Source organism: Symphalangus syndactylus, chromosome 17 (genome assembly GCF_028878055.3).
Source record: "Symphalangus syndactylus isolate Jambi chromosome 17, NHGRI_mSymSyn1-v2.1_pri, whole genome shotgun sequence".
Classification (NCBI taxonomy): Eukaryota; Metazoa; Chordata; class Mammalia; order Primates; family Hylobatidae; genus Symphalangus; species Symphalangus syndactylus.
In genome coordinates this window covers 72,040,971-72,062,306 of record NC_072439.2, presented here as the reverse complement: position 1 = coordinate 72,062,306, position 21,336 = coordinate 72,040,971, and the positions used below count along the sequence as shown (strand labels likewise).

Below are 21,336 nucleotides of genomic sequence, written 5' to 3'. Positions count from 1 at the left end.
TTATGGTACATCCAAACAATGGAAGATTATGCAGATATTAAAGATATTTTCATAGAAAAACCACTTAATGACATAAGAAAATGTATTGTTTTAAAGCAGGAACAAATTTATATGTAGAGTATGTTACAGTTTTTGTTTTAAAATGAAATGATGTCTAAACATATATACAAAAGAAATTAATGATGAAATGATAGGTGATTTTTAATTTAATTTTGTATTTTTCCACAGTGTTCAAATTTTCTATAACAAACACACATTACTCAATAGTTGTGTGATTTAAGCCAGTTTGAAAACACCTCTTTATCTTAATTTCCTTATCTGTAAAATGAAAATATCAATAGCCCCTAATTCATAAGGGTTGTTGTGAGATTAAATGTGTCAGCATATATAAAATACTAGGACTGTGTCTGGCAAAGAATAAGGTTTCAATAAACATGAGTCATTATATTATTATTACTATTACAATCAGAAAAAAATGTGACCTTTCAAAACTAAATCTGCCAGGAAACTTCTAGAAGCCAGATTAGTGACACCCCAAATATATGAATTCAAAAGAGGACAGGATGGCCCTATGCACCAACCTGGTAGCCATGGTATTTGATATATCAGCCGGTTTTACCGACCACTCTCCAAGCCTAGGAACCAGACTAAAAGGTGAGGAAGCAGCCCTTTCTCTGCCAGGCCACCAAGACCCTCAGACTCAGAACAAGGAGACCAGTGCACACACAGCTCCAAGAGACTGCAGCTGGCACATCTCTTTCCCCTCAGTCACCCCATGTGCTCCCAGCTCTACCCACCTTCCCTCATCGAAACTTCTTCTCAGGGAGGGGAGGAATAGAGCCTTTCCCAATTACAGTGACAAGGACTGATATAGCTTAGTGTATGGTTCTCCAAGAGCTGAGCAGTGGTGGCCTGGTAAATGTTTAGCAACTGGCCGGAAGGTGGAGCTGGGGGAGAGATGCCTGATTTGCAGCATTTGGTGATTTCTGTGGAATGACTCTCCCACCATGGCTGCTATCAAGCTCCCAACGGGACATCAACTGGCTTGCAAACTTCCTGAAAATGTGACAATCAGCTTTCATGAGCCAGTACTTAGCTCAAGAGTACCACTGGGTGTTTATATTTAAATAGGGAACAAAACCTTGAAGTCAAAGAATGATTCTACACCAGAATTATTGGCCAGTGAGGCTCCAGAATTATTTTGAAGGGCAAAGAACCACTCCCAGTGTCTTCCACAAAAACAGGCGCCACTCACCATGTCTATGCACAAAGCCGGTCTGTGCTTCCACAGGAGGCAGACTCCAGAGTCTGTGTACTCAGGGTGTGAGTCTGGGACCATCGGCGTCAGCATCCCCCGAGAGCTGGTCAGAAATGCCAAACCTCAGGCCCTATCACACACTTGCTGAATCAGAATCTGCATTTTAACAAGATCCCCAAGTGATCCTTATCAACACTACAGTTTGAAAAGCATAGCTATAGAATTCAACATAAGAGAAATAGAGATATAACCATTTTTATTCAAGAAAGCCCCCAACTGTGACGATCAGGTGATCTTTTGTATTTGTACTTTTGTATTTGGAAGCAATTCTTACCTTCCACAATCCTCTAGAAAGGGCTTAACACTTCTACATTTTCCATTTCAACAATGGGGCATGCAGCAGTGACAAGTTCCTCCATCTCCACTCCCTCCCCCAGCCATGGGGTCACAAAGCCAGAGCTCTAAGATTCTGCATGAGGTAGAGAAATATAGATTCCTCAAGAGCTGCTATTCAAGCCATAAGCAGCATGTGCCAATGTTCCACCCACAATCCTGGTTCAGTCTCCATTAAGCTGCACATCTGGCTGTCACACACTCTTTTGTGGGGACATCTCAATGGTAGCACTGATGCTGCCTCTCTTCGAGGCCAGCCCCACAGTGGCCTCCCTGTCTTCTCAGCATGTGATGTCATGAGCATGAATGTCCTGCCAAACATTTAAGATGTTGCAGTTCACATTGTGTACATTGTATAGAGAAACACTGACACGCAGATTTCTTTTTAATTAAAAAAAAAAAAAAAAACAGGGCAAGATACAACCAAACCTTTTTCTATTGTTAACCCAAACCACCAATTCAGCACAAATATGTAACTTGTATTCTTTAAGCACACAATCTTCTCTTTTTTATTACTGTCATTGTAACTAACATCCCTAGATTCAGAGATTGCCATGAAACATTCTTTTCTTTCTAATTTGGTTCCTATCAAATTCTTGGAAAGCATGAGCCAGACTGTTTCATTTTCAAACCAAAAATCCCCTGCATGTGATCTCTTCAGAACAGGCTAAAGAGAGAGAGTAAAGCATGGTGATTCTCAAAATCATCTCATCTCCAATGACCGTCAAACAGGAGACCAGGGAGGACATGAGCCGCACTTACAGAAAGGCATGAGAAAGAAGTCCTTTTGTTTGCTGTTTCTCAAAGTGTAGTGTGGGGACTACCTTGTAAGAATCACTGAGGGTACACAACAACAATGCAGATTCTTGGCTCCCCACCCTACTGAAGAGAGTGAATCTCCAGTTGACTTTATTACCTAGCCATGATTCTTTTTTTTTTTTCTTTTTTTTTTTTTGAAGAGACAGAGTCTCGCTCTGTTGCCCAGGCTGGAGTACGCTGGCATGATCTCGCCTCACTGCAACCTCTGCCTCCCAGGTTCAAGCAATCCTTCTGCCTCAGCCTCCCCAGTAGCTGGGACTACAGATGCAAGCTGCCACGCCTAGCTAATTTCTTTTGTACTTTAGTATAGACGGGGTTACACCATGTTGCCCAGGCTGGTCTCGAACTCCTGAGCTCAGGCAACCTGCCCCCCTTGGCCTCCCAAAGTGCTAGGATTACAGGTGTGGGCCACTGCGCCCGGCCCTAGCCTTGATTCTTAAATTGGACAACTCCGGCTTTAGAGTTACATAGTCTTAAATCCCTTTTTGTTTATATAGTGACTATATGATCTTGACAACCTAAACTCTCCACATACTATTTTTCTCATCTATAAAACAAGGACCATGGGGAGCATTAAATGTATGAAATTCCTAACACATACAGGTCTCAACAGAGTGAATTCCCTTTGCCATGTTACTTAGGCAGAGTACTTTAAGCCTGCCATTTTACACGATTGGGGGTCATTGTCTTCCCCTAGGTGAAGATTTATTATAATTCTTCAATAAATTGTAATTGCCAAGTTCTCAGGGGACTCTAATGAGAGCGGATAAGATAATCAAGACTGATCTTCTCGACGGTTACTGAGACAGAACCTGTTGCTCCACAGTTGTGCTGTCCAATCCAAAAGCCTCCAGCCACATGTGGCTACTGAACACTTGAAATGTGGCTGTTGTAAACGGAGATGTACTCCAAGTGTAAAATACACATTGGAATCCAAAGACAATACAAAAACAAGGACGTGAAATATCTCATCAATTGATTACATATTGAAATGATAATATTTTGGATGTACTGGATCAAATAAAATAAATTAATTTCACTTGTTTATTTTTAGCTTTTGAAATGTGGCTACTAGAAAATTTTAAACGGCTCACTTCGTATTCCCAGCGGACAGTACTGTTCTAGAGGTACATCAACCTCCCCTCCATCAAACTGATACTAAACCTAACACTAGAGTTATGACCTCCAAATTGGGATTCCCTCATTAGTCAGGGAATGATCAGCTAGGAGCGATTTGGGACTCTCTCTTCTTACACTGAAGGGAAAAGTGGAGCTCATGCAGCAGCCCCCTTATGAGAGAAAGCAAGCAGCAGCTCAGGGAAGGAGCAAGCGAGTCAATACATCCATAAGAGAGGAGACCCACTTAATGACACTTCTGACACAAGCTGGTGGTTGTGAGGGAAGGCATCATGGGGTCTGTAAGCCTCCTCGTCCACTCCCTCAAATGCTTTTTGCTCCCTTCTGGTTCATAATCGTTATATCCTGACAAGTTTTAATGAGGTAGGGAGGGTCCTCCAATGTAGTCACATGACTTTTATCCTTACAAAAGCTATATTATAATAGCTAAGCAAATATTTTAGTTCACATAAAAATTGTCTTCTATGGCCAGGCACGGTGGCTCACGCCTGTAATTCCAGCACTTCGGGAGGCTGATGCAGGAGGATCACTTGAGGCCAGGAGTTCCAGACCAGCCCGGCCAACATAGCAAAACCCTGTCTCCACTAAAAATACAAAAATTAGCCAGGTGTGGTGGCACATACCTGTAGTCCCAGCTACTTGGGAGGCTGAGGCACAAGAATCGCTTGAACCCAAGGGGCGGAGGTTGCAGCAAGCCGAGATCACACCACTGCTCTCCAGCCTGGGCAACAGAGCGAGACTTCTTCTCAAAAAAGCAAACAAAAAAAATTATCTTTTATGTATAAGTAATTTAGAAATACTTTCCAATGGGTTATAATCAAAACTACACAAATTTCTGCAAAATGGCTAGCCCAAATTGGTATTTCCAAAGAGGAAATGTTTGCCAATTACTATACTATCAGCTAATGAAATTAGTATTTTATTTGGAAGAAGTCTGCCAAAATAGATTGCAATGTGTTTTCTTAGACCAGGCCCGTAACTTGACAGTTTCTGGAACAGAAAACAAATGAAAATCAACTCAATGTGTCTTTGTCATAAATGTCCAAACAGCTACATATGTATGTTTGAACAAAATGTATTTAGATATTATTACCTAAAGATCCAATGGGTGCAGCAAACCAACATGGCACATGGATACATATGTAACAAACCTGCACATTGTGCACATGTACCCTAAAACCTAAAGTATAATAATAAAAAATAAATAAATAAAATAAAGATCCAATAAAATAGGTTTCTTTAATTCTCTTTTTATACCTAGCCAATCAACTCCTTTACTAAGTGTTCGAAGTAGATGAAGGACATTAACTGCATAATGCTGAGAACTTTGTTTCTGATTGCTGCCCGTTGATCGATGATTAAAGATGCCATAAAGTCATCCCACTTAAGAAACCTAGAGAGCGTTGAGGTTATGCTTTGATGACCACAAATTACCACCACAATACAGTGAATAAAATAATATAACTTTTTAATTATTCAAGGCAATGCAGAATTACTTGTTCTTGAATCACTGATCAGATTCCCTATAAATTACCAGTAGAGATTAATGAGACTTTTTTTTAAATCAATAATGATACCTCTGGATACAACAGAAGATCGAAGGCCAGTTTTGCAGACAGTCTGTTATTTTATTGCACAGATTTCACTTAAAGAATAAAATGCACCATCAGTATTTGGAGAGTTTGGGGTCTCAGATACTGATATACCATCAGTGTTTACACCCGTAAAGCCAAATTCAACAGTACAATTTATGTTAAACAACATCACTTCAAGATGGCTAACATTGCAAATAGAGAGAAAAGTGGGGGAAAGCTTTAAAAATGTGTTAGTTTGAAGCATATGAAAATGTACGATTAAAAACTACATCATACAAACCTGAAATCAAAAATGTTTTGTGGAACATCAGTTAAAGTTATACTCACTTGCACTGTTATTTATTGCATAAAGTCTATGTGGTTCATTTCCTTCATATTGATGAATTGAGGATTTCAGGAAAACCATGGTTATAAAAATGATCAATCTTGAAAAAGTATGTACAGATAAATGTAAAATCACAAACTAAAAAATATCCCTACCCCTGGCCCTCAACTTACAAAAGGGAAAGTTTCCCATGGAAAGTTCGTTCCACTATTCCCCTCCCTTCCCCATCCCATGTCCCCAGTGCTATCTTTTTCTGTCTCGTACAAGTAAATGACCTTGAAGGGAAGAAACAAAAGCCATCTTTATGAGGCTCCCATTGTCATCTGTATCAGTTTGAAAAGCGTCTTGGCCGGTGCAGTGGCTCACTCCTATAATCCCAACACTTTGGGAGGCCGAGGCGGGAGGATACTTTGAGTCCAGGAGTTTGAGACCAACCTGGGCAACATAGGGGGAGCCCTCATCTCTACAAAAAACTTAAAAATTAGCTGGGTGTAGTAGTGGACACCTGTAGTCCCAGCTACTTGGGAGGCTGAGGCAGGAGGATCACTTGAGCCTGGGAGGTTGAGGCTACAGTGAGCCGAGATCACACCACTGCACTCCAGCCTGAGCAACAGTGAGGCCCTATTTAAAAAAAAAAAAAAGTGTCTTGTATTTCTCTTCCCCGCCCCCACCTAACTCAGTGATGTTTGCAAAACATTTGAAATTTAAAGAAACAAAATATATATAATATATTTTTAATAAACAGCAAAGGAATGCCCAAGAAAAGAGCTAATAGGAGGCAACACCATGGGGAAAAATGTCTGGGCATTATCTGAGCTAGAGATTTCTTTTAAGGCAACCAAAAGATGGGGGAAAGGGGGAAAAGTTAAGACTACAAAATGCCAGACAGGATGCTTTTCTAGACCTTTGGCTTTAGAGCCTGGCAGAGGAGTGGGCTTCCCCCCATTGTGACGAGCAAACCTAGGGCCCTGGGCCCAGCATCTACAGCACCTCTGTGGGCAGCCGGGCAGCCCTCTTATACGTGGGCACTCTTGGCATGAGTCGGGGAGCTAGAGCCCGAAGTGTAGTAGAAACGGTTTTCACCAAAGGCCTGGGCATCTCCAGCGCAGCAGAGGATGACACAGCCACCCACGAGGCACAGCACAGCACCAATCCAGCCTGCATACAGGGAGTAGCCAAAGCTCACGATGGTGGTCTCACGGTGGGCGCACACAGGGAACCAGATGGTGGCAACAATGGCGCAGAGAGCTGGAGAGACATGGAGAGGCCGTGACTGGGCGCAACCATCACACACCAAGCACGTGGGCAAGCCCACTCACTCCACATACACACACTTGTGGCTTCCAACCAGCTCCAAAAAGCTCCATACACACAGCTCTGCTCCCTCAACACTGAACCAATATGTAGCAGTTGGCATCTGCAGAAGAAGCTGACTGCTGGGTCCTTATATTTTTCAGCAGGTGGCAGAAACAAAATAATTCCAATGTAAAAACCTAGAAATAAACCATTTAAGTCCAAAAAATATTTATTTGTATTTACTTGTATATCAATACTTCATATCTACAGTTATAATTCTAAAATTAGTATACTTACTTAATTGTATTATAATTATCACTTTACATGTCTATGCATCATTCTAAGCTCTGAGTTCCTTGAAGGTAGGGTCCATGTCTTACTTATGTCTACCTTGGTACAAGGCAAATAGTATGTGCTCAATGTAGACCAGTTGAATGGCTGAATGATCTGAGCTATTCAAAAATGAGAAACAAGATGGCAGCCACCTCAATTTTCCACTCTATTTTCTCAGTTTGGTCAATTCACATTACAAAGATCTGGAGAAGGTATGAAATTTCTCTTGCTGTGGTGAATGTTGCTAGATGAAAATGGAGTACCAGATAAAGGTTCACGTTTGTGTTACACTGTTCACAATCACAAAATCCCAACACACAAATGAACAGTCCTTGGAGTAGAAAAACTCACCCATTCAAGGGTCAAAATGGTAGAACTTTACTTATGGTCTTGCACCAATCAATCTAATCTTCATTTTGGTTTTGATTTTATAGAGTAAAATAAGAAATAGCTTATATATCATGTAGTTTTTCACCTCTTTATAAGCAAAGTAACAAAACATGGGCAGGCAAGAGGCTATAAAGACTTTATTTTTTTCAAATCTCTAGACCAGCACTGTCAAATGGAGTGGCCACAAGTTATGTGGGACCACTGATCATTTGCCATGAGGCTAGTGAGATGAAGAACTGAATTTTGAATTTTCATTAATTTTAATTTAAATGGCCACATATAGCTAGTGGCTACTGTACCGAACAACACAGCTCTAAACAAAGTAACTCCAAACCTCTTTAAGTTGAGATGGCACATTAAAGTTGGCAGACAGAAAAATAATAATAACAATAATAATAACAATGAGGTTTCCATCAACAAATGCAAGACAGAATACTGCGCTGCCAGTCTGATGTTTGCCACCAGGGGTGCCGTTATCACTTTCAACTCAGCAAGCTTTTTTCTGATTTCTACTCATAGTAAGTGATTTTCTAACTTACTCTCTATGCCCACAGAGAAGAAATATAACTTAACATAAGCAATCACATCTAACAGCCTTGTATATTAGCTCTAAATGGAAAAAAAGATTGGTCTTACCCATTTTGAAGGACCTTTTAAACAATCTCATTGCATTTGTGTTGCTTGTAACAGATTTTTATTGACAATAGATTAAGCCCACCCCCACAAGCTGGGTATAGATATACATAGAAAGATATGATTTCTATCCTTAAAAAGAATAGATCTCAAGAGGAAATCAGAAGGAAGAGAGTTAATTTGAAAAGCTATGAATTGCCCAGATTGGCTTTCTAACAGCCCAAACTCACTCCATTAATTATTTATAGATTATCTAAGAAGCTAAAATTGGCCAGGCACGGTGGCTCACACCTGTAATCCCAGCACTTTGGGAGGCCAAAGTGGGCGAATCACCTGAGGTCAGGATTCAAGACCAGCCTGGCCAACATGGCAAAACCCCATCTCTACTAAAAAATACAAAAATTAGCCAGGCATGGATGGTGGGCGACTGTAATCCCAGCTACTCAGGAGGCTGAGGCAGGGAGAATTGCTTGAACCCAGAAGGCAGAGGTTGCATGCAGTGAGCGGAGATCTCGCCACTGCACTTCAGCCTGGGCAACAGAGCAAGATTCTGTGTCTAAAAAAAAAAAAAAAAAAAAAAAAAGAAGAAGCTAAAATCTATCCATATGCAAATGCTTCCTTTTTCTTAAAAAGTAAGCACAGTCATGCCAGCTTCTGTAATATTTTCATATCAGATACCATGAGAAGATGTATTTTCCTTCTGTGACTAGAATGTTCAAGAAAAGCAGTGTGTACCTGAAACCTCCCTTTCTAGCTCAGGACTTTGGAAACCTCAGATGCAGGGGAAAGTCTTTTTCTTTCTCTTCTCTGGCATGAACTCCAAATCAGGCACTCTTGGAGAATTGCTTGGCTATTATCAGAGTCTCTACTTTCAGCAAGACACAGAGAAAAACCTTTTTCTCTGTCAGGAAAGGAGACTAAAATCCTCTTCTGAGTGTTTCAGCCAGAGAGAACTACTGTAGATTTTCCATAGCAATACACAATCTACTTACACAGCCCTAAACCTCAAAAGTGGGCATTCGTTCTGCTGCGGGCAAAAAACAGCAACCTAGCAAAGGCTTCCAAACACCCAGGCTTGCTTAGAGGAAAAAGAAGGGGAGTGAAAAGCTGAATTCTGTAGGGAAAAAAGTTCTAATTCCCAAACAACTGATATGGTTCAATCTAACCGATCTTTCCTATAAACAATTAACTGGCTTCAAAACAATTCAGGGTTCAAATCAAGTTTTATATTTTTCAACTATATTTTGTATTTACACATACAGCACATGTGCACACACATGCAGGAAAGCATTCCCCACATCCATTGTAAACCTAACTTTAATTGTTCCCTTAAGCAAATAATAAAACAAGATTATCTTCACACAGGGAAATAATCAGACTCAATATCCCAAAAGTAACCATCAGTCTTGGTTTTGAGTATTTTAGGGATTTTGTTAGGTTTTATTCCAATATAAATCATTAGAAAAAGGGAAAAATCAGAAAAAGGTCTAAACATTTCATACAATGAACCTCCATAGGGATGGATGAGTGAACGGGGAAATGAATGGATGGAGAGATGAGAAGCAGTCTCATTTCAATTCTACATTTCACTTCATACACACCAAAACTGACGTCCAAAGTCATAAAATCTTATTGTGACTTTAACACACTTAAAGTCGCAAGCTCATCGTTGACCTCATTAAAGATTTCCTTCTCTTACAATCCACACAAAACAAGGCAAATGAGTGCCAGCAGGCTCTTTACTTCCTAGGAGACAAATGAACCCTGGGTGGAATTCCTGTGGCTCTCAAAGATGAACCACATCAAAACCACTAAAAAATGACAGACTACCACACAACATGAAAGGAAATGAGAGGCTCACTGAAAACAGTGACCTTCAATTGAACTCAAAATGAAAAATGTTTAAAAACTAAAAAAGGAGAATTTACTCAATTTCAGCAATGGTTTCAAGAGAGAAAGAGATATGTTTTGACCAGTAAAGTTAAAAATGCAAGTCAAATCATAACTTAACTTTAAAAAATGTGAAATAGTAATATAACTGGCCAAAAAAAATTGCCTTTCTTAAAGACATAGAAGGCCTGATAGTTTTAATTTTATTTGCAAACCCAAAAAGATGAGTTTGGAATGGTTCTCTCTGTTATTTGGGAAAAATAAAGAAAATGTTTTTCTAGAAAGTCAGTTACCTGTAAGGTCAAGAAAACTGAAGACAGACAAAGGGAATTTTTGTTCTTTTTCTTTTTATATCATCAGAACTTATTTTTAAATTAAGTCTCTAAAAACAAGACAGAGTAATTTTAGCACTCAGATTTTTCAGTTTTTCTCCTCTTTTACCTTCAGAAGATGCAATGGTTAACTACACAAGGTGGCGGGGGGGTATCATTTGTTGTCAGAAAACAGAAAGTAAAACTGGGGCATATTCTTACTAAAAATGAGAAGGAGGAGAAGGGGGAAGACAAGGGAGAGAAAGGGAAGGGAGAAGAAAGCTTCACTATGTTAAGACAGATATATCTAAACCTGGTCCTCTCATAAGCAGAATTCCTTGCTCTTCAAAGAATAAAATTGTTTGCCCCTTTTGAGAACAAGTTTCAAATAATGCAACACAATACATTCTTTAATTGATAAGATAAGCCTTGTTAAAAACTAAGAATGATGGTGACATGACCAAACAGAAAATATTTGAGAAGTCCATTTCAAAGCAATGAAATGTAAGTGTGGCTTTTAATCTCTTTAAAGATGAGATGACACATGGTAATACATGGAGTTAAATAAACATGAAGTTAAATAAAATCAATACAGGTATGTTTGACTTTGGAGGTAACAACTGAGAGAAAGAGAGACAGACAGACAGACAAAGAGGCAGAGAAAGACAAGATCAGTAGACACTGACATTTCTTCCTCCTTCCAATAAATCTCCTTTTTTTTTTTTTTTTTTGGATAGGATCTCTGTCACCCAGGCTGGAGGGCAGTGGTGCAATCTTGACTCACTGCAGCCTCATTCTCCCGAGCATCGATCCTCAGCCTCCCAAGTAGCTGAGATCACAGGTGCACACGACCAGGCTGGCCTAACTTTTGTATTTTTAGTAGGGATGGGGTTTTGCCATGTTGGCCAGGCTGGTCTCAAACTCCTGGGCTCAAGCAATCTGCCCGCATCTGCCTTCCAAAGTGCCAGATTCAGGCGTGAACCACCACGCCTGGCCCCAGTGAACCTTTTTTCAAGCTTTGTCACTTTCCACTGAAAGGACTTTTTCCTTTTTTTTTTTTTTTTTTGAGACAGTCTCACTCTGTCTCGGCTCACTGCAAACTCCGCCACATGGGTTCAAGCAATTCTCGTGCCTCAGCCTCCCGAGTAGCTGGGATTATAGGCGCCTGCCACACCTGGCTAATTTTTGTATTTTTTGTTTTTTGGTCAAGATTTGGCCAAGATTGCGCCACTGCACTCTAGCCTGGGCGACACAGCAAAGCTCTGTCTCAAAAAATAAAAATAAAATAAAAATAAAAAGAAGGAAATTGGCATGATTGGAAGAATACCCAGCTGCTCTCTGGGTATTCTTTTAACCAGCTAACCAACAATAACAATAATAATAGCAACCATTTATTGAGCACTTACTATGTGCCAGATCCTATGCTAAATAATTTTCGCGCATCATTTCACTGTTTTTACTAACCTGAGAAGCAGGCGTTATTGTTCCCATTTTATGGAAGGGACCAGAGACATTAAGGAATTGCCCTAGTTCACACAGCTAGAAAGTAGTAGGTTCCAGATTCAGCACAGTTGGATCTGACTTCAACTGATAAGATCAAACAATTTAGGGCACAGGCACCTCCTGCCTTGGCAGGGACTCTTGAAAAGCCACAAACAGATTAGCCTCAAATCCACCACAGATCTGAGAGCCTGCTGCTCCTGTGCTACTCATCTGGCTTTAGAAGCAACTGGCTCCTATTTCTTCCTCCACAGCAGGAACCAAATCCTCACACCATTAAACGTAACTGAGAAGATAAAGTTGTACAACAGACATAATTTTTTTAAGCTTTCACAAAAATAATTACAGATTTTCAGGGTCAGGAAAAAACTGATTTTAATTAGCAGTGTTCACAGTTCCTATACCAGGACTAGCTGTGACACTGTGTCCAGTTCCCAGGTCCCCGAACCCCAGGGGGTGCCTCATCTTCTTTGGTCAAATGAGGTGTGTTTGTTCAGCCCCATTCAGCGACCCTGAGGACCCTGCCCAGGCCTAGCGCTGGCTTCTCTGGGGGAGTGACAGAAACCAGTCCAGAGCAACACAAAGGGAGCCTTCACTCCCCGTGCTCCTCCCACCACTGCCAACAGGGGAAACAAGGCACTTGGGGCTCCGTGGTGAGAAGACCTAGAGGAGATCAGCAGGTGCCATGCTTGAGACAATGAGCTTTACATTTCCAGAGCTAGCTCGTTCCAGTCAAAACAACATCCAACCCAAAGGCAGTGGTGACCCACTGAGAAACAAATCCGGATAGGAGCAAAGCAGGCAGACAATATCGGAAATGCAAGGCCGTAAAAGGGCAATGAGGGGACTCTGGTGAGTGTCCGGAAACAGGCAGCCTCCTTGGGTGGGGTCAGATCCCTCCATGTCCTGCTTCCCCCATAGTTTCACTCCAGACAGGCAAACAGGGACTGAGGCACTCACCCACTCCCCAGCCCCACCTCGCTTTCTTCCTCTGTGATTCTGCCTGTCTATATCAACCCACTTTTAGAAGATAAAGAAAAACAAATTCAGCTAGGAAGTTTCAAACCACCAGTTGCTTTTTTCTTCAATATCCCTGATTATTCAACTAAACAATTCTGTTGTTTTTAGGGTTTTTTAAACTATGTATACTATGGTTTAATCCCTCTATTTTCCAGGGTCTGTATGTTTGTTTTAGTGTGTTCTCTTACTTGTGGATACCTGTGACATTCATATGGAAGGCCAGAATTTCTAAACATGAGCACCCAACACAACAGACCCACCTTTTGGCTCTGCCATCCTCAGAGCCCAAGAGAACCTTCCGGGGCTTCTGTGAGAATGTGAGGAAAGTAACAAACAGCAAGTGTCTAGGAGAAGGGTTTCACCTGGATTCTGCAAACCCAGTTTACTTGTGGAGCTTTGACTTCCCTGTTGGAAAGGGAATCGGACACACAGATCTGACCTCCACAGAGCACTGCAAGAGGGGCACCCTGTGAGTCAGATAAAGCACCGGATGCTGATATGTGTTCCATGTGATGCTGGCACACAAATTCTTTGTGGCTGGAACCAAAATTTCCACATCCAGATTTTTCTCTGGAAATTACAGTGGTCTTTTCACTCCTGTTACATACACACACACACACACACACACACACACACACACACCCCCTTGTGGCTTCACAAGAACCTGCAAACCTCCGTCCCTTTGCAATCCTGGAAAATGGTGCCCCACCTCTCATGTCCCCTCACCTTACTGGTGTCATTGTGAGTGTGAGGCCTCCAGATGGGAGGTACCCACCACTAAGTGACATCAACCCACACAGAACCCGGACCCCTTTTCCTTACCCCTCAAATTCATCATCTGATATGCCAATCTGGGGGTATGAATTCCTTGTTTCAGAAGAAGGTGATTTTATATCTAACCCGTTACCAGACTAATTTATTCTCACTGATATGCGCCCTTTGCAACAAGAGTTGTTGTTCTTAAAATTCATATTGTCTATTAGGATTTAGAATGTGCTAATGAAACTAGCATCTGAGGGAAAAAAAATGGAGAGAAATTAAATCACTGACGAGAATAGAGCTAGAAGGACCCTCCATAGGTTGTTAAATGAAGCCCTCTATGTGCAGGTATAATCAGCAAAACCAAATGAGCACACGCCATTTCCTGTCCCTGGACTGTCCCTCCCCTGAATTCATGACCAGCCCACCTCTTCTTCAAGTCTCAGGGCTTACTGCTGGGTTCTTCCACTCTGGAAACTCATCCAGTCCGGGTTAGGTGCCTTCCTATGTGTATGCACAGACTATACACCTTTTTTACATGAGCACATACCATATTCCATTGAGGTGTCCAAGTACACTCAAAGCAAAGACAGCCTATTTTCCCCAGTGTCCCCAGTACCTACCATGGTGCCTGGCCCACATGCTCAAGGAAGGCTTACTGAGTTAAAGGATGGAGCCATCACCTGGTGGTCTAACCACACTCAACTCCTGACTTTTCTCTTGCCCTCTTCTTTACTTTTTTCTTTCATTCTTTTTTCTTCTTTTTTTTTGGAGTTGCACTCTGTCACCCAGGCTGGAACGCAGTAGCGTGATCTCGGCTCACCTCAGCCTCTGCCTCCTGGGTTCAAATGATTATCCTGCCTCAGCACCGCGCCCCGCCCCCGTCCCCACACCGAGTAGCTGGGATTACAGGCGTGCACCACCATACCTGGCTAATTTTTGTTATTTTTAGTAGAGATGGGGTTTCACCATGTTGGCCAGGCTGGTCTTGAACTTCCAACCTCAGGTGATCCGCCCACCTCGGCCTCCTTCTTTGTTAACTGAGCTTCTCAGTCTTGCCTGCACATAAGCATCACCTGGGAAGCTTTCAGAAAATATCTTTGCCTGGCCTGATGCCCAGAAAATTCTGATTCAATTGAGCTGCTGTGGGACCCGGGCATAGGTGTTCAAAAAGCATTTTACTGTGAAGACTGAGAAGGCTTCCGTCTTTCAGGTCTTTCCCTTAGGTATTTCCTACGTTCAAAATCCTCTTTCTCTTTCTCTTTTTAAACTTATCTTCATGCTCAGTGACTCCCAGAGACATTACTTAGCCCTCTGTGTAAACTGCCCATAAAATACAAAGGGATACAGATTGTGGGGGTCCACCCCCACTGGCTTCACTTGGCTTCCTTTCACATTTCTCTTGAACTTGAGGAGGCAGCAACCACAAGATCTGAGATTCATCAGACTCCCTCATAGGTAGGGTACCACTGAGAAAGCTGTCTTACCCAGCAGAATGAGCAAAACACCAGCCAGCTGGGCCCGCCTGTACTTAGCCACACCGGGCTCCTGGCCCATCCGGATGCAGGGAAGAACAGTCAGCAGCAGTAAAATGGCCGGCAGACCCAGGACCGAGGCAGCAATCATCAGGGCGCGGCAGGCCTGCACGTAGCCTGGGAACAACAGAGCAGATGGGAAACGTTAGACCACAGGGTTCTCCTGCTTCCTGAGCCCTGCCTTAGGGGAATTCAGCACCATCTCCCTTCCTCCTTCTTGGCGGATTCCAGGACTTAGAAGATGTTAATGTCGTCCAAAGTCACTAAGCACTTTTCAACTTTTAAAACAACTCAGCAAGAAAAATGGGGGCTGGAGAAACTAAATGGGGACCGCTGGTTTAGGCCACTTGGCCAAGCTTCCAGGATGGAGGGGCCAAGAGTCTATTTACATTATTACATCCCCCTGAGAAAGTTCAGATGAAAACTCAAATCTCCCAAGAATCATTCTGTGAGGGCCTCTATTGGTTCCAGTCTGCTATTGATAGCTCTACCTGTGTGACCTTGGGCAAGTTACTTAACCATGATGTCTTATTTTCCACATCTATAAAGTAACAACAGGCCAGGCATGGTGGCTCATGCCTCTAATCCCAGCACTTTGGGAGGCCAAGGCAGGTGGATCTTCTGAGGTCAGGAGTTCAAGACCAGCCTGGCCAACAGGGCGAAACCCCGTCTCTACTAAAAATACAAAAATTAGCCTGGTGTGGTGGTGTGCACCTGTAGTCCCAGCTACTCGGGGAGGCTGAGGCAGGAGAATTGCTTGAACCTGGGAGGCGGAGGTCGCAGTGAGCTGAGATCGAGCGACTGCACTCCAGCCTGGGTGACAGAGCAAGACTCTTTCTCAAAATAAATAAATAAATGAACAAACAAAGTATTGATAATAATATAATAGTACCTACATCTCTCTAATAGAATTCTACTGAAGATTACATTAGTTAATTTATGCAGTGCTTAAAACAGTGCCTATACCAAATCCTCAAAAAAGGTTAGTTGTTATCATTGGTGTTCTTTGTCTGAGTGCAGTGCTTTCATCTCCAGGTGTACTAGGTGATTTTCTCCTAATCATGTGCTTTCATTCACATTGGCTGTGGCCCTAACCCAGACTAAACTAAGACTCAGGCTTCCTCTCTTTGCTATCTCCCCAGAGGCTGCTGTCCTCATGGATCCTGCCCCTAAATGGTTGGGCCCCATCTCCTGCCTCACCCACAGTGCCCTGGGCATACTTCCCCAACTGTCCATCATTGCTTAAAAGGCATCTCTCCAGCCCTCAGGGTTCCTGGAGGGCAGACACCTGCCTTGGTATTCACGGAGTTAACACAGTGCCCACAACTGATCATGGAAACAATTGCCAATCAAGGAATAAGAGAACTGAAAAATAGAAGAGTAGAGCAAAACTACATGAACTTTATCCTGTTAAGTAAAATGCCAAGTAAAAACTGTATTAAGAAACAGATTACAATATGTGTCGCATTTATTTAGAATAAATCTGACAAGATACTGGGAGAATTTCACAGACAAATTTGTTTCACTTTCAAATGTAATGTTTCTCATTAAAACTCTCCCTCCTCTTAAAAAAAGTGGGGGGGGGGGCACATTTATTACCCTCCCTTTTTTGCTCAGAAGGAACTAGTACTAGCGGCCTGGGTGAGGCAGAGTTCATAGCAAAGCCAGGAAACTAGCCAACATCTGCCTCGCACACCAGAACCCTCACGTGCAAAAAGGCCTAACTTCAACGCTGTCTCTTAGCAAGGAACGTTTTGCCAGAATTCGGACTTCACAAGGGCCTTCTTCCAGTACTGCCCATTTCAGCTCCTTCAGAATTAAAGATAATCAAGTGTCTACTGACTTGAAGATCTCCAGAAAGAAGCTCCAGGAAGTCTGAGGCCCATCCCCTGACCCAGCCATCCGCCCCTGCAGCTTGTAGAGAGCCAGCACTCACACAAAGGAGGCAGTCAACTGGCAATGCAGGTTCTGAAATCCATGGCACTGGCTGTCCACACGCTACAGTGCCAAGGCCATGTCCGGACACCAAAAGATAGGGACTGAGGACTGTTCCTGCCTCCACCCAAAATGTGAGGGAGGGGGAAGGCAGGAAGGACTAGCACCGCCCCCCACCCCGCCATCCCCCTCAGTATGCACTCCCCTCTGGAGGACGGCCTTTGTTCTCTGAAAACAAACCACTTGGCACTGAATGCTCAGTAAAGTTAATTTCAGGAGAAGGAAGCAAAGGTAATTTTATGCTTCAAAGATCCCTACAAATACCATGCCCAGCTTTTAATAAAATACTATAGCTACCATTCATGAAGCATCTACTATCTCAAAGGAGATTACATTTCTTATCTCATTTAATCCTCAAATAATTGTGAAAGATGGGTGGTTGATCTGATTTTAACTTTTAAAAGAAGACAACCGTGGTTCACTGAGGCTAGCAATTTGTCCCCCCTCACCCAGATTGTGAGTCCTGGATCCCAGAGGCTGGCCCAGGTCTGCCAACACCAGCATTAGCCAAAGCTGAGTCTAGATCTGGGTTCGTCGACCTCTGGCCTTCTGAAAGTTCAAAATGAAGGAAAGGATAGCGTAAGGCAAACCAGGCGAGCACTGCCCGCAGCTATTGTGTGCCAGAGGCCATACCAGGTCCAGAAGAGGAAGCAAAGAGAGTAACAGGACGCCATCTCTATCTTCAAGGAATTTAAAACGTAGTGGGAGAACTTCACTCACGAACAATCAACAAAAAACAAGATAAAATGTGCCTTTGTGGGGATAAGAGCCAAGTACTAGGCAGCAAGGAGGAAGGAGGGATTCAGATTCCAACTGCGAGGACCGGAAATAGGGCGCGCTTGGAGGAGGCTTAAGGAGCGAGCAGAGTCTTATCTGACTGGCGGCTTCAGGGACAGGTTTCTCCCCATCTTGAGGAAACCGGGAAAATCCTTTAAGTGAGCACAATCCACGAAGGCTGGGGGACAGAAGCCCACCTTGTAGGGACCGGGACAAGGACATGCCTTTGAGGTAGGGCAGAGATTCCAGCAGAAAACCAAGGGGGTGCCCGCGACCTCGCCATTGCCCAACTGGCTCGTGGTTTAAATCTGAATTGAGACTGTCGCCCAAAATGTTTCCACAGGACACATGTGAAGATGTGGCCCCTGGCCCGCGCTAGGCTGTCAATTTTTACCTCCCCCTTTCCATTCTGAGACACGCTGGAGGGGTGGCGGCGAGCGACCCTCGGCGGCGCGCTCCGTGTCTCCCCAATGGAGGCCGCCCTCCGAGGAGGGCCCGCTCGTCCCTATCCAACCCAGCGGCGCGGAGCGGGAGCCGGCGTCACCGCAGCCCCGCGGTCTGACGCGCCCACAGCGGGGGGGGGGGGGGTAGCGGGGGGCAGCGGAGATGGCTCTGGGCACGTGCGGGAACCAACCTGGCATTTCTCAAACCAGGCAGCCCAGAGAGCCTTGGACGTGAATCGCTCAGCGGCTGGGCGGACAGAGCTAGGAGGGCTCTAACCTGGCCGGGGGCGCTTCGCCCATCCCATGAGGACCGGGAAACTCAGCCTGAGCCCGTTGGATTCTCCTGTCAGCTTGTGTTACACGCTCCTTCTCACCTCTGCGGGCGGAATCTAACGCGAAGGCTCGGCGCCCCGGGGGAGGCCGGGAGGGAGCGGGAAGCACTTCGGGAAGCGGACGGTGGAAGGATGCGGGCTGGGGCCGCAGTAATTAACACGGACTCAGTTCCTATTAGGTGTTCCGGTTTGTTCATTCTCAGAGGGACTCGGGCGAGTGTTACCACCGGCCACATTGCCACTATTATCCCAAATTCCAGATAAGAATACTGAGGCCTAGAGAAGTTAAGTTTGGGGCTGCCTAATTCTTCTACAACAAGGTGGGACTAGGGATGTCAAAAACGTACCCAAAGGTCTTCAAAGCCCCCAAAATGTCTCTGTGACCGCCGTCTAATATCCCGCTGTCTACCCAGAGGATAAGGATTTGGGAGCCGCCGCCAAGCTCGGGTCCTTACCCGGCAGGATGAGGATGTCCACCAGGGGCTTGCAGTGGTACAGCCCCGTGGCCATGACGCAGTCGGCCCACAGCCCCTTGGAGCCCAGCTCATCCAGCTTGCGGCAGGTGGGGATGGTGTAGCCGCAGGTCACCACCCAGTCATTGGTGGAGGTGGTCACGATGACGCCGATCCAGCCCACGAAGCTCGTGACGAAGCCCACCACCTGCAGGCACGTGGCCACCATGGTGGCCGCCAGGATGTCTGCGTGCCTCGCCCCTCACGGCTGTGCCTGGGCCTGGGCTGGACAGTGCCTGCCCAGGTACGTCTCCCACGCTCGCGAGCCGCTGGAGGGCGACGGCCCGAAGCGGGACACTGGAAGCGGAGGTGGGCGCCGGAGGCTGCGAGCTCAGCGGTGAAGGGCGCACGACGGGGAAAGCAGCGCTGCTGGGCAGCGCGCCCCCGCCCCCTCTTTAAGCCCCGCGGCTCCAGCCGGCGAGCACCAATCGGCGGCAGCCCGGGGGCGCGCCGGCCAATCGCGGGGCGGCGCCGGGAGGGAAGCGTGAAGGGGAGCAGAGTAACTCCAGGGGGGCCATTGGGCCGCCCCGCCCCGTCCGCAGCGCAGTCCCACGATGCAAAGTAAAACAATTCCATCCAGGAGCAAAGAAACGGAGAGCGCAAAGAGGGCGTGCGTTTGTCGAGAGTTCTGTTTTGCTGCGACTGGTTTCTCTTCTTATAGCTCCTCTCTCATCTCAGTCTCTGGGTGTCCCTTCCGCTCCGACCCTCCTCAGCTCCTCCCTGCTTGCTCCTTCTTCCCTGCTGCGAGCACTCCAAGGGCGCTCGGTACAGTCCCCCGACGACCCAGGATTGTGACAGACTGAAAAGTGCCGTAGTAGGGACAGACGCGAGGCATTCAGTACACACAGTTAATAGAAGAAAGAAAACGATGCTTTTCAGTGGTTGAACATCATCAGCGGCAAATGTGGCCATAATAATCAACAATAGCAACTCACATTTATCGAGCTGTGTTATACATTATGCAGATGCATTTTACATGCATTAGCTCATTTAATTCTCATAACAGCCTCTGAGGTAGGAACAATTGTCAATCACACATACTAGTCTGGGCGTAGTGGCTCACACCTGTAATCCCAGCACTTTGGGAGGCCAAGGTGGGCCAATCACCTAAGGTCAGGAGTTCAAGACCAGCCTGACCAACATGCTGAAACCCCATCTCCACTAAAAATACCAAAATTAGCCGGGCATGGTGGCGCACGCCTGTAATCCCAGCTGCTTGGGAGGCTGAGGCAGGAGAATAACTTGAAGGAGGTTACAGTGAGCCAAGATCGCGCCACTGCACTCCAGCCTGGGTGACTGAGTGAGACACCATCTCAAAAGCAAACAACAACAACAAATTACACGCACTAGCCATAGAGAAACAGCACAAGAAGGTTAAGTTGCCCAAGTTCACACAGCTAGGAAGGGGTAGACACCATGGGCCCATCTCATCCCTTTCACGAACCGTTTCTAGGAAACTGTCCTGATCAGTCTGAAAATTCCTAAGGGGTTCATGTGTCCCATTTCAGACGCATTAAAAGCTACAGCAGACTTCTCTGGCTCACTGTAAATAAATTAATATCTGTACCCCACTGAGAAAACTGCCTAACCCAGAATGAGCGCTCTGATAGTGTAAAGCTATCATCACCATCAACATCATTAAGCCACCATGCATACAAATAGGCCCCATTATTTGCACCTTTTTATTCAGCTAGGGAAGTCCTCCTTGAGCTGTATTTACATTCAACAGTTTTCACTCCCTTTGAAACATTTGGCTTATCTTATTATCTCCTTCTATCCATTCCCTTGGACCACTGCCTCCTCACCAATCATGAGACTTAAAGGTGTGAGGATTTCAGAAAGCACAAAAACTGCCTGCTCAGCATTCTAAAATCTAAAATACTAACCATAAATCATAGGTACTGAGCTTTCCCAAAGCCAGCCCTAATGCTGGTTATCAGTGCAATCACCATGTCTTCTAGGAAAGCCTGGACTTGAGGAGACAATTACATTTCCCTGGAGACCCCAAGGAAATCAAGTGCACACACAGAAATGGCTCTTGTAATTGATAGCAGAGTGTCAAGTACAAGGGTCACGGTAATCA

The 21,336-nt window shown here is 44.5% G+C and overlaps 1 protein-coding gene across 1 annotated transcript; it reads right to left on the bottom strand.

Moving 5' to 3' along the window:
* Positions 1–5,214: 5,214 nt before the first annotated feature.
* On the bottom strand, positions 5,215–19,957 carry CLDN11 (claudin 11). The gene is made up of 3 exons (XM_063621658.1): positions 19,197–19,957; positions 15,147–15,311; positions 5,215–6,775 (listed from the first exon to the last, which is right to left on the bottom strand). Exons 1-3 carry the CDS (start codon positions 19,420–19,422, stop codon positions 6,543–6,545), a joined length of 624 nt encoding a protein of 207 aa, XP_063477728.1. The 5' UTR covers positions 19,423–19,957; the 3' UTR covers positions 5,215–6,542.
* Positions 19,958–21,336: the final 1,379 nt, after the last annotated feature.

Coding starts and splice junctions, on each gene's coding strand:
- CLDN11 (XM_063621658.1), bottom strand. CDS start 19,422: ATGGTGGCCACGTGCCTGCAGGTGGTGGGCTTCGTCACGAGCTTCGTG. Junction 15,312..19,196: donor GGACATCCTCATCCTGCCGG/GTAAGGACCCGA, acceptor TGTTGTTCCCAG/GCTACGTGCAGGCCTGCCGC. Junction 6,776..15,146: donor TGTTTTGCTCATTCTGCTGG/GTAAGACAGCTT, acceptor ATGTCTCTCCAG/CTCTCTGCGCCATTGTTGCC.